Consider the following 13096-nt stretch of genomic DNA (forward strand, 5'->3'; position numbering starts at 1 on the left):
AATGAATTAATTCTTTATCACTTACATTTGCAAATCTAGCTCGGCTAAGCCACGGCTATGTACAGCTTAGCTTGGCTCAGTTTCGCCACGTCCAGCCAGCCAGAATGGAAATTCAGCCTGAATCGTGCAGCTAGAATTCGCAGTAGAAATGCATTGCGTATTCATAGCGTGTGGACTTGGCCCGATTCCACCCCAATTCCAGCAAGGCATTCAGGCAAGAAGGCGTTGGCCCATGGGGCCTCGACTGTCTATTGTAGGCTGGCCCGGGCGCAGTCCTTACCAATACCCATTCTCGGCCGGGGATCCATGGAACAGCTAGAGCGAAGGCTTGATATACTTGTAGCTGTCCCATATACTCAGTTAGATAGTTGGTTGTTCCCTTTTTAGCCTAGGTCATCCTGATTGAATATCACTCTGCATTATTGGGGGAATCGGGCCAATTCTGCATGCTTGTCCTTGGCAGGTCGGCCGAGTGGTCGTAGCAGCTGGTCTCAGTTGTAAGTCCGAGTAGTTCCACTGGTAGTCTTGATGACCCCAGTGGTAGTCCCCTGATCCCAGTGTTCTTAGTGGTCAGTCAGGATGGTGCCGGTTGACTGGGTGGTCATCCTGAGATGACTGTGTAATACGCTTCAATGTCGATTCTGGTCAGTACTGGGTTGCTACATTGAATCCAATAGCTGATGCTTTATATTTCCATTGCAAATTCCACTTTGGATGGCCAGACCCCACAGCCCTTGACCTCTTGCCTGACCCCACAGTCTCTGCCCTCTTGCTTAGGCTCCATGCAGAATGCCATGCCAGGACCAAACCGTAATTCTACAATTATGTCAATCACATAGTCCTGCTCAGAAATGTATTAGATTCCAAAAATAGAGTTGTAATTTCAGGCTATAAATTGTGAAAATCTCCCAGTTGTAATGCACACAAGCTCACACGCACTTCCATTGTGTTTGCTGTTAATTAAAAACGACCGTCAGTTCAGAACGTAACGGTGGTCGCACACATCTTATTGACATTTTCACTTAATTGTCTCTGCGAGGGGAGTGTGCACGTTTTTAGTTGCTGTGCAGCAGCAAATCCAGGAAAGTCTCCTCTACGTGACCATGACATAGATATACGGCCCTACTCACTATGCCGTGCGGTTAGCTTAACTCCCTGCTGCCAGAGCAAATGCGTGCAACTTGTGAGACGAACACGCGCACGCCTGTTCGTGCTGCCGTATGTATGGTGATGCAATCTACAGCGACCCTGAAACAGACGCTACATTCTCCCCAAACCGTGGCCCATCACCACCACTCGCCATGCGTCCACGAAGGAGACACTCATAAGCAACCGAGTTTAAGTGTATTCTGCCTGGTGGAGGCTTTCAGCGGTCGCCCACTGCAAGCTCTGTTTGCCTGCAATCTTGTACTAAGTTTCGGCTGCGTTGGGTAAGTAAATTGAGGTGACCAGGGGGAAGGCGTCAATCAGGTTTTCCTATCAAGCCGAGTTAGATTTAGATTGTATCTATTTCAGCAGGAAGGGCCCAATGCACTGTTAGGCTCATGGACGTCCTGTGACGACAGTACATATGTTTGGCAGTACAGATCTTAGTTGACGTTGTTAAGGTTTTCACTAGACACGAGGGTAATGTAACCCAGTGCCAACACGTATTGAATTAAATGTACGGTGCTTGTTTATTTATTTACCTCTTTACTTCGCATGCTTTCTTCGCAAACCCTGGAGGGGGGGTGGGGGGAGCACGCTGCATTGAAATTTTCCCAAAATTCAAAGCTGGCGTGTGCTACTTACTATGCTCCTGGCACGTGAAAGGATACAACGCACACACACGCACGTGTGGTTCTTCGTGCAAAGATAATCGTCACATTTTCTCCGAGCGCTTCTTTAGATTAGCTTTCCAAGAAGGCAGTGATGCATGTCACCCAAACGATTGCAAGCACACGCATGCACACAAATGTATAGAGCTCATTAACTCCATATTCATGATTATATATGCATAACCCAAAATGAGCAACAGCTCATGGTTGAGGAGTTCAGGCGTTTATAATTATACGTTTGCTCGTGTGATTTTCTCCATAGCATGTTAAGTAGTTTTTTTTTGCTGGGGTTTATTTTTAAATATTTATGTATGGTTGATGGTGATGATTGTAGATTGATGGGGGGGGGGGACTGGTTACAGGGTTGGAGATGACAAACATGGTAGTGGTACATGTGCTTATAGTGATGATCTTATTGTAACACAAAAATTATAATGTTAAATGAAATAATAGATCCACTTGTACAGTGCTGCACAGCCTAGTATTCATGAATGACTATCATGCTAGTGGGGAGAGTGGTGGCACAGTGGTTAGCGCACTTCCACTGTGAACCTGGTGTCAGTGGCGAATGAAATCTGAACCTATCCTGGGAGCACCCCCTACCATCCGCTCCCACCCCCTACCATCCGCCCCCACCCCCTACCATCCGCCCCCACCCCTGACCATCTGCACCCCCATCACATCAACCCATACTGACCAGCCTGGTGAAGTAGGGGCACACTAACTCCACAACAAACATGGTGTGGGGGAGGGTCTCTATTTAGTGAATTGACAAAGGAAAGCAAAACCAAAAATACCAATTTCCATAATATAATTCAAGAATACAGTAATGTATTTCGTATTAGAGTTGACTGATTATTTTACTATTAAACCAGATAAGAGCCCTTTGAGATCCATGATACCTGTTACAAAGGAGATCCTGGTGACTTCAGATATATTTTTTGTAATTGATTTAAAGATTTTATTTTCATGGTACACAATGGCCTATTACTGAGATCCCCACGCAAGTGTCTCATTAATTAGCTGAAAACACCTTTATATATACAGGCCCGCAGAACTTTGGCAGTTGTTGGTGGCGGCTAATTGCGTGGCTGCCTTCCTGCTTGCTCGTATGTGATTCCCTGTGTCCCCGAGTCGTTCTTTCTCTACGAGAGTGAACGAATACTGTTCGCGTCACAGGTTGAAGTTATTACTTAACATCCACTCCACACCAGACGAGTGCAATTTTATAATTTTCCTTGAAGTTTCATGCACGTTACTCCATGCGAGAACTGGCTCTATGAGAAGCTCGCCGAATACCCCTCCGTGTGCAGGCGGAAGCAGACGCTAGCCCAGCATCAAGTGCCGACGATGCAGTGAAGCGCCAGCTGAGCAAAGACTCCATCCTGTCGCTGTACGCGTCCCAGCCCCCCCCGCCCGCCACAGCTGCTGTCAACTCTCAGGGTGAGTGGTTGAATGCACATGCATGACTGGGTGGTGTCTACAAGTAATTATTTTTACCACCTACAAATCAGTCGGTTGATTATAATGGATTTGACTCACGTTTGGGGGTCATACGTTCAAATTCCACTCGGTGGTCAACTCCGATTTTCACTTATCGAGGAATGAAAAAAAGTGAGGTACGGTAATACCTGCTGTTAGTGTTGGGTGTGCAGTGGAAAGTGGCAGTGGCCTGCGGAGGTCTTGATCCAACAGTTGATTGATGTTGGCTGATAATGATGAAAATGTCTCGTAGTCAAACGAAATAAGGGCAAGGGATTTATGACGCTTCGGATAGTCCAATATACAATTATTTTTTAAACATTGACATGCTACATTTAATTAATTCTAAACTATTATATTTAATTTTCATGGAATAACTATTACCAAAACACTAAACTACGATTTACAATTCACAGTAAAAACATTGCACATGTTCCTACAGTTTATTCTGACTCACTTACCATCATCACCTTTTCAATTGTGGAAGGCTTATAAATTAGGTACATTTGAAAGTAAATTTGATCAATCTCGCAGTGAATTCAAGCCCAATGTCACGGACTTACTGATTGCACCCATCTACCATGCGCTCTGCAAGTCACAACATGATAATTGGTTCTTTACCCTTCTATCTGGCAACAAAACTGACACCTTTTTGCAAGGAGTCATGTTTGCATAGACCGCAATACCTGCAGTCATAATACAAACAAAAGAACATAACTCTGATAATGTGCACTGTCCTTGAAGTTGATTGGTCCACACCCGAGACAGCTTTCCTTCGAGCCTAGTCTCATATGGGTTGGACCAGATGACGCATGGAGCCCCAGGCCGAGGGAGATTGACAGTTCTTTTGTGTTTCTTCCATTGCGGCCTCTCATCATATTAATGAGTAAAAAGTGGATATTTGAATGATTTTTTTTTACGAACCTTTCCGGCATATCCCAATATCAGGATTTGAGAGGATTCATTGTACCATGTTTCTGGGAAATTTCACAGTGGTTATCCTATGGAGCTATTGGTTCTTGGCATAGAATCATGGATTTTCCACAACCAGTTTAGGGGCTGCCAATAGAAATGAAGAACCATGCACAACTCACTTGAACATGGGGGCACGTACGTAAAATAATTACTCTTCTCACACGCCCTATTTGGACAGCATAAAAAAAAACAATGGGGTGGAGCTTATGGCATTGTTATCTGTGACAATTTAATTATTATTTTTTGCAGGTGTTTTTGGTTACGGCCAGCCAGGCATGGCGTTCCCGGGACCTGCTGGAGTGTACTCTGCCCAAGCAATTTCTGGTGTCGGTGTTGGGGGTGGAGGTGTGGGGATGCCACCAGGAGTGCCTCCGCCGGGCTGCACAAGCGCAGTGGGAAATCCGAACCCAAATCCCATGCAATGGGGCCTTGGTCAGGTGAGTAGAGTGACATTACTGTTCGTGACTCCATACTACCTCCCTTATCCCTTCATATGTATACTTATTTTTCTTCTTAACAACATCATATAAAACTTCCCCTGTAATTGTGCTTGTACACGGAATACATCTTATCAGTATTAGCATCACCGTGCACCCTTGGAACACTGCGTGTTATCTATTGTTTGAGACGAGATTAGAACACAAGATAGGCAGGGCTGATCTGGACCCAAGATTGGTGCTGCAATAAAATTGTTCTTCGGAGAGTGGCCAGGCAAGCATTTGGTGTTAATTCCTCGTCAGATCCACCCACAGTTCAGTAGCCCAGTTAATGCCTCTTGCCAAATAAACCAGCGTGCAAGGGTAGGAGCTCTGGATGTGATACGTTTAAGGCATCCTATCATTTTTATAGGACGGGGCAGGCAAATGAACCTCCCATGCACTCATCCTGCATTTCACAATTAACATTAGTGATATTTAACACATTTAAGTGGCGGACATTTGAATGTCTTTGAGTAACTCAACGTTTTTTTCATATTTTAATTTTGTTAAATTAAGTGATATGTTATCATGGTTAAATGTCATATGCTGGCTTTGTATAAAAATAACTATATCGGCATTTTCGTTACAAATGAGCATTATTTTAGGTTGAATTAACAATATCCCATTGGAAGAATAAAGGTATGAATCTTGAGTGGCTACTGTTAAATGTGAATAAATGTTTCTTGATTAGCAACCGGCGGTTATGTCACCTGCATCAATTGGTGGGATTATTCATTGGAATGACTCGTATGATGCAAATTGTCCACAACAAAATTCATACAAAAGGAAAATTCCATGTCAGCTGGACCAATAATTCAGAAGTGGAACACCTGAACGTATCAGAATTTCTTGAAATAAAAAGCAAGAGATCCCTACTTATTTCTTCAAACACAACCACATTGTCAGTTCTCTGTGACACTTCAAAATGTGGATTCCAAAAAATAACTCTCGACTGGTTTTTAAATATCCATTACATTTCTTTAAACTAGAGCCTTGAAATGTTCTGCTAATTTTGATCTAATCGTATTAGAAATCTATTCAGAATTATGATGGCTGTTATACTGACTAAAATTTTAAATTACAAACGTTCATTTATTTTATTTTACATGCATATAATTTTAAATGCATGGGACCCAAGTTAAAAAAGTATATTTTATCAGCATGGGTCACTTTGCCCAAATTAATGTATTACAGATGGTTTTGAGGATAACATAAAAAATGTGCCTATCTTCTTGAACATGTTGTGTGTGGGACTTAATTGGTGATATATAGAGTGAATGAAAATGACCAAATTTCACCCGAAATGTCTTTAATATGGTATTAAACTGTTACGTGTTTAAGGGTGTTATTCAACTCCGTCATAGAATATATATTTTTTAAATGCTCATTTTAGTTTATTGAAACGAGTTTATATATGTTCAATTTCATCAGATGAGCAACCCCGTGTGCTTTTCTAGACATTAGTGAAAGTCCTAATGGATTACTTTACTTGCATAAAGAGACACAACTTTAGATTCACCAAGATATGCTGTTTGACCCTCTTATCCTGTAAGTTCTCGTGCGTTGGTGCAGGACACTATGTTCACAGGGAAACCAGCTTATATCCCTTCTTGTTGGCCATTTCAATCTTTTTTCTTCTTCAGAGAATCTACATGAACAGCATGTTGTTGTTCTAAACTTTAAATAATATTGCCATCTGCTATTTATCTTAATTAATAAAAGCTATGTACCTTCCAATTTGATATTTTTTGACCATCGGAGTTCAATGAACCCTTCAATGTGAGGAAAACTTTAGAGTGCAACGAATCTGAATTAATCTGCATTTATTCTAATCTGGAATGAAACGATAATGTGAATCCTAAATTGTAAAATGTTGTGGCGCAGCCAGCTATGATTCATTCAGTGGCATGGGATATTAAGGGCCAGTTATGTACATAAATTGGATAGTAATACCCGTTAAAATCCACAAATTCATCACTAATGAATAATAAACATCAATGTGGCATTGATAAAGTAGGCTTGGTTTCATATGGGGGTGTAATTAAAAAAATACATGATCTTCATAAAATCAAAGTGCATCATTAAAAAATATATATTACATAGTTGATTAACACCTTTGAAACATTTCCAGTTAGTTAATAACCTATTAAAGACACTCCAGGAGGAATGTGGTAATTTTTGTTAATTCTCTACATCACCAAGGTCAGCTCATGAAGATTGGTGCATTCATGCAATTGTCTTCAAATGACAGTTTTTTGTTACAACTATTGTCGTGAGTATGACATTTAGTAGATCATGCTTTTCAGAAACCCATTCAAAAGTGACCCATTTTCTCTACAAAAGATGCATGTTTTATCATGGGTCTCATGCTTTTTCAATTACAAGCATGCAAATCATTGCAAATCAGTCATAATATTCTATACATTTAACATTTGTAATTTTAACTGCTAGATCCTTTTATACTTTATGCATAAAGATCCGGTAAAAATTAGTCAATATACAAAATACTCAGAATTTAGTTTGATTACAAAGCACTTATATGGTGATATAGAGACACACCTTTTAAGGAGCATATCTTGGCCTAAATATTGTCGAGGGGGTCTAATTTTGCCTATGTTAATATTTCATAAGTATGTAAATTAAAATCTTAAGATTGCCAGATATGGACCTCTGCTGCCTTTGACATCCAATAGCCCATAAAGAGTTTGTGCAACACCAAGTAAGTCACAATCAACTCCTGATCAACTCAATGTAAATTGGGCTATATAAAAAGTATTGTTTATCTACTTAGAATGGGGTTTAAGATTCAGAATGAGGTCATCATTATTACTTGGAACGATACAGAGAATACGTGACATCCAGTCAATTGCTACACCAAGAGGAAAATTCAACAATTACATTTGCTTGCGGGCGTTCGTTGTCTTGTGGCCACTGAGTCATTGGTCCTGGACAAGCGAGGAACAGCTACTAATAGAAATATATTTACAAGCATAATTAATCCACAACCCGGCAGTCTGCCGACAGGGTAATCGAGAGTTACATGTAGATGCATGTTTTAGATTGAAAAAGAATACAATCTAATGATGAACTATTTTCATAGGAATTTCTCAATCGACCCTCAACACATTTCAGAAGTGTCGCGATTTGGATGTTTGCTTTGTACATTTTTGAGTGTTTTAGTATTTTTATGACATGTAAAAACCAATTCTATTGTATCACAATTTTAACAATGTGCATGAAATGGCAACTTTTACTTAAACTATTTTTCTTGTCATTTTGCATTCAAGTGCTAATTGCGGTGGGGGGTGGGTGGAGAGATAGGGTGGGTGGGGGGCGGATCCCTTCTGCCCTGTTCTCCCAGCACACACACGAGAGAGAGATGCCTCTTAAACTCACAAGCTTCACGTTTCAAGTTATTCTCAAAAGACAGACACGACACAAACGCTGCTCAGACATCGTAACGAAGCTCTTGCGCGCCGGAATGCCCACGTCTGCTGCTGCCCTCTCTCCCGCCCGCAGATGACGGAGCAGATGAGTGGGCTAGGCCTCGTTCCAGCCGGTGTCACGGTTGGGGGCGTTCTCGCCTGGCCCCCGGGTGCCAGTGGAGGTCCAGGCTGCCCCGCGCCTCCCGCAGCTGGCCGCACGCTGAGCACCCAGCTCTGGAAGTGACGGCCGCCTTCCCATTACCCTTGCCCCCTCACTCTTAGCCGCCTTCTCTACCTGTTATCTCTCCCGCCCACCTTTGAGCGGTGCAGCACAAAATGTTCATGCAATAAGCGCCACGTCTGCGGTCCATAACACGAAATAAGCTTGAGTGCAAAAAGCAAGTGGGGGAGGGGCGCGGGGAGGGTACATTTGAAACTAAAGTATTAAATGTGTTCAGCTGAAAGTGATACCGTTTCCCAAAGTATAGTTGCATTGTTGGTGATAGCAGCTAGTAGTGTAAGAGTCATTTCCCTCACCACCGAGCACGTTTACACAAGGTTAAATGGTTGGATTCATGCAGGCCTGTGATATTTTCTGTCGGGAGTTAGCTGTCAGTCAGATCGCATACGATATCATGAGCAAGAACACTTAATTTTTGCTGGTCTTGTAGGCAAGGATTACCCCCATGAGATAGTGTCTAACGATCCCTTTGAAATAAAGAAAAAAATGTATTCAAAGGAATCTCACTTGCAATAAAGTCTATAAATACATCCGATTTTATTAATTTGTGCAATTAAACAATGGTGATGGCAGTGATGATGAGAATAAAAACAAGCTACATTACTGCCACTGCACTGAAACGCAATGAAAAGATAAACTGAGAAAATAAGCACAGTCATAAGCTGCTATTCACGTCTGAGCTTACGATCAGAATTTTTCAAAATCTTTTTCTCCCATTCTCCTAAATTCAAGCTTTTTGCGTATTGTACAATGTAAGTTCAGGTGTCAATTGGTGTTTAAAAAGCTTAATTGTTTTCGTTTGAGAACTGGTGCTTTATGGGTTGTGTGCTCAAGGTGCTATCTCCCATCTGTCATCACTGATGACGTTTAGCCATACATACCTTAACACTGAGCCACCCGCTGGGCAGACTGGAAGGTGTAGTGTTGTGTTGCTGTATGGTCAACTCTTCGCTTGCACGTCCTTCCCAAACACTACAGACCGGGTTTGTGTGTGTTTTTTTGTCCACCGGTGACGTGAATCCAAGCTGACATTAACCTCTTGCGATAACGTTTGCATAAAGCAAATCCCGTAAACTGATGGCGGACTCGTAAAGCTGTTATTTGGAATTGTATTCGTGAACTATTGGATTGCTGCGATTGAACATTTTTACCCATAATTCTTCTTTGTGCCATTGCTTAAATAGAAGCAGAATGTGTGTCGTAGCAGAACAAAAAACACCGCTTAATCACAATCGGTTAAATTATTACTACGGTGTATTGTACAGTGGTGTTTTTTCGGTGTCGTACAAGATTACTGTGGAATTACGCATAATGCAGTTCAAGGTTCTGGTTAACACGATGTATCGTACGTTGCATATCATTGAAAATAAAACCCAAGTGTGGCAATGATCAAGGGTAAAAGTATAAACAGAATTTGAGAGTGAACCACAGAAGGGGAGAGTATCACCAAAGCTTCTGGTCAGCCTTCCAGTCAGCGAACACACTCCCAGAATGAATGCATTTAACGAGGTCCATCATGTTACCATCCTCTGAATCAAAGCTAATGTATATTTTATGTTTGTTTTCTGCATCGTGTAAAGTTGAAGTGGTCTCTTAATGCTACTAATTTCGTCTTGGTCTTGGTGCATACATGGAGTATTGCATATATATAGCACCTACTGATTTTACTGCCAATTCAGTTTGTGTAGATGTGTCTAAGCTATAACAGGGTAGAAACGCATACGGATAAAAACACTAGCTGTTAGTACAATGTCAATGCTCATTGGTTGCTTACGTCTATAGATTTGCATTCCCGTTGTTAAGGGCCAATAGAACAATAAACAGTCACTTAATTACTTGATAGAATAAACCAGTTTGTCATTATAACGTCTGTTTTTGTTGTGTTACTATTATATTAGCTACCTATTCTCTGTGTGCTGTACATATAGGCCTACATGATCTGTCGCCTATATTTAATATTTCCAGAAATCGTCACTTTTATCTCTCAAGTTTTTGGTGCTCCCACTGCAACCTGGTTTCTACGCTGCCGACGTCTTGGGCCATAGAAGTGCTCAGCTTGTCAGCCGATGATGAATAATAATCACCCCAGCCGATTTCCACTCCCCCACTGGAATGGGGTCAGTTGAGTTGAGGTAGGCGGGAGTGCGGTGCACCTCTTCAATTCCTGTTAATATCAAGCAATGCAGATGTAGAGTGAGGCAGAACATTCTGTCAGCGTTACTCGCCTTTCACTTACACCTTTTGCTTGATAACATAACATTGCTTTTACATGCTAAAATGTTAAACAGATTGGTTTATTCGCCTCTTTCCAATGTCATCCCGTCTTCCCAAGATTGTTTTCCTTCTGTCTTCTTACCCCGTATCCCTCATCTTTCTCCCCACCTTAGCCCGTTTCCGTGCGTGGTCCCAGGTTGCTCTTGGCGTATTGCACTCATGTAACTCAATTAACTTACTCGGCTTTCGAAAGCACAATTTTTCTGCAAACCTTTTATTTGCATTTGTGTTGCTAGTTTGCACTGACATTAAAGAAGGGCACTGCATTGTGTATCTATGTAATATCTGTGTTTTACGTAGTTTCTTATTGGTCTTGTTAATGGTGAAAAATTCAGCCTTTGTTTCCTTGAACATCAAGATGGGAGTATTGCATGATATTTGTCTCGGCTGTACCGGACCATAGGGGTGAGATATGTACGAGTGGCTAACGTACTGCAAAGATTCCAGTGTAACTGCGTTCAATGTTGGCCACAACGCCAACGTTTCAAGGCAAGTTTGTGCTGAAGTGAGTTCCTCAGAGGGATTCTCCCATTTGAACCCCAAACAGGTATCACGAGTAACAACAAACATGAAGTAGGTGTCTTGTTGTGGTGCATCCCCGGCCAACGTCCTGTGTGCTCCTGTGTGCTAATCCAGAATCAAATGTGAAGAGTGCTCAACCCCTATGGACACGCACCATGTATAAACACTCTTGCGTTGAATATACTGTGATTTATGTTTTGTTTCATATTGACCATTCTTCCTTTAACAGCCATTCGGCTGTAGACCTTGTAACATGTGCTTCAGATATATATTCCATGTGGTATTCTTGGTTTGATTCGTTATTCACTTATATAAGTAATCCTCATACTCAGGAAGGCTGATGTGCAACCATTATTAAATGTTAGAAATTGTATTATCTTCAGTTTTATCAATACAATGGTTAACGGTCCAATATTGAGACCCTGTTAGATTGGAAAACATAGCCATTTGCACTTAGCATCATTCAGCACATGGCAAGAATGTCCCATTCCATCAGTATAACTCAGCCCAAAGTAGGCCGCATTGCAATAGTGAGTTGGTGTGTGCATATCACAGCTGCTTGTGCATTATATCAGTGAAACATTGTCCGAAAAAAAAAAACGTGTCAAATAAAGTGTGGTGTTCTCTCGGCTCTGCGCATGCCTTTGTGCATATTTGTGTGCGTGTACGTGTGGAGAGCGGTGGCGCAGCGGTTAGGGTGCTGCGGTACGAGCCCAGCGACCAGAGTTCGATTTCTGCTCGCGGTCAACACCAGTGACGATTATTTGAACCGGTCCTAGGCCTCCCCCATGTGTACCTGGTGGGGTGTGTAAACATCGCCGCTCTGGAGACAAAGGTGGCCAGGCGTGGTGCTGGCCACCCACCGCCTCGTGTACCGTACCGGCATTCATAGGTGCTTGCTAACCAGCACTTGCCTCAAAGGTCAGTTAAGGCTATACGGGGGGTCTTTGTCTTTGTTGTGAGTACTTGACTGTGTGTGTGGCTAGAACTGCACTTGCCCAAAAAATCAGTTAAGACTTCTCAGGGGGTCATTGTCTTTGTTGTGAGTACATGTGTGCATGGCTAACATCAGTGGCAAGTAGTATCAACACTTTTTCTGGCCTCCCCTATGCCTACTCAGCCTTGAGTGCGTAGAGTACCTGGTGCAATGTTTTTTGCAAAATCTCAGCGGAATCAAAAAGCCGTTCAGCAAGGCCATTTCCTCAAATTACAGACCTATTCCTCCATGCCTCGGTCACGTGAAATGACAAGTACAGCCTCTGCATGTGTGGCGTGTAACGATTCTTCAGTGTGTCTCTTAAAATTGATTCTTATGCTCACATTGAATTGTGTAAAAAAAAACATTTAAAATGTACACATTGCACGCAAATCCTATGTGTATGGTAATGTATGGCTGATGGAGAGAATTAAGCTCGAAACAGGACAGAATAATAGGATAAATTATGCAAATGAGGTGGTACTAAATATAAAAGCGCAGCCCTGAAAGTACCTACTCAAGCCACGTTTGCCAGAAGGCTTGAAGAACCCTTCAAGAGAGCCTTTCATGAGGCCAAGCTGAGGCGACCTGCCAATCGATTAACTGCGGTTCATCCATTTACAATTCTGAGTGTAAGAGATTTAATACACTTTTACCATTGTTTCATCTTCTGACGTACCTTGGATTGTAAGCCCAGTGTGCAAACAATTGCACCGTGACAGCGTCCCGTCAATAATAATAATAATGAGACATTGAAAACGACGTGATACTGACACGCGGGGGATGAATCCGCTCAATGCCAAGATGTCCATCAAAATATTAACCTCAAACTGAAACCAGCAGGGAAAATCTTCCTAGGGCACCGTGGGAGAAAAAAAAGCGTTTGACGGTAGTGGCTGGGCAAG

General features: G+C 42.1%; 1 protein-coding gene across 2 annotated transcripts in view; it reads left to right on the plus strand.

The window, feature by feature from the left end:
• LOC133349230 (stromal membrane-associated protein 1-like) overlaps positions 1-11850 on the plus strand; it is a 146045-nt gene extending 134195 nt beyond the window's left edge. For both annotated transcript variants that reach the window (XM_061562553.1, XM_061562554.1), the window contains exons 8-10: positions 3131-3260; positions 4524-4711; positions 8273-11850. In XM_061562553.1, the coding sequence (XP_061418537.1) occupies positions 3131-3260; positions 4524-4711; positions 8273-8422 (468 nt within the window). In that variant the 3' untranslated portion in view covers positions 8423-11850. The remainder of the gene's footprint in view (positions 1-3130; positions 3261-4523; positions 4712-8272) is intronic.
• The last annotated feature ends 1246 nt before the right edge of the window (positions 11851-13096 follow it).

Source organism: Lethenteron reissneri, chromosome 29, assembly GCF_015708825.2.
Source record: "Lethenteron reissneri isolate LAM-NWPU_2019-01 chromosome 29, ASM1570882v1, whole genome shotgun sequence".
Lineage (NCBI taxonomy): Eukaryota > Metazoa > Chordata > Hyperoartia > Petromyzontiformes > Petromyzontidae > Lethenteron > Lethenteron reissneri.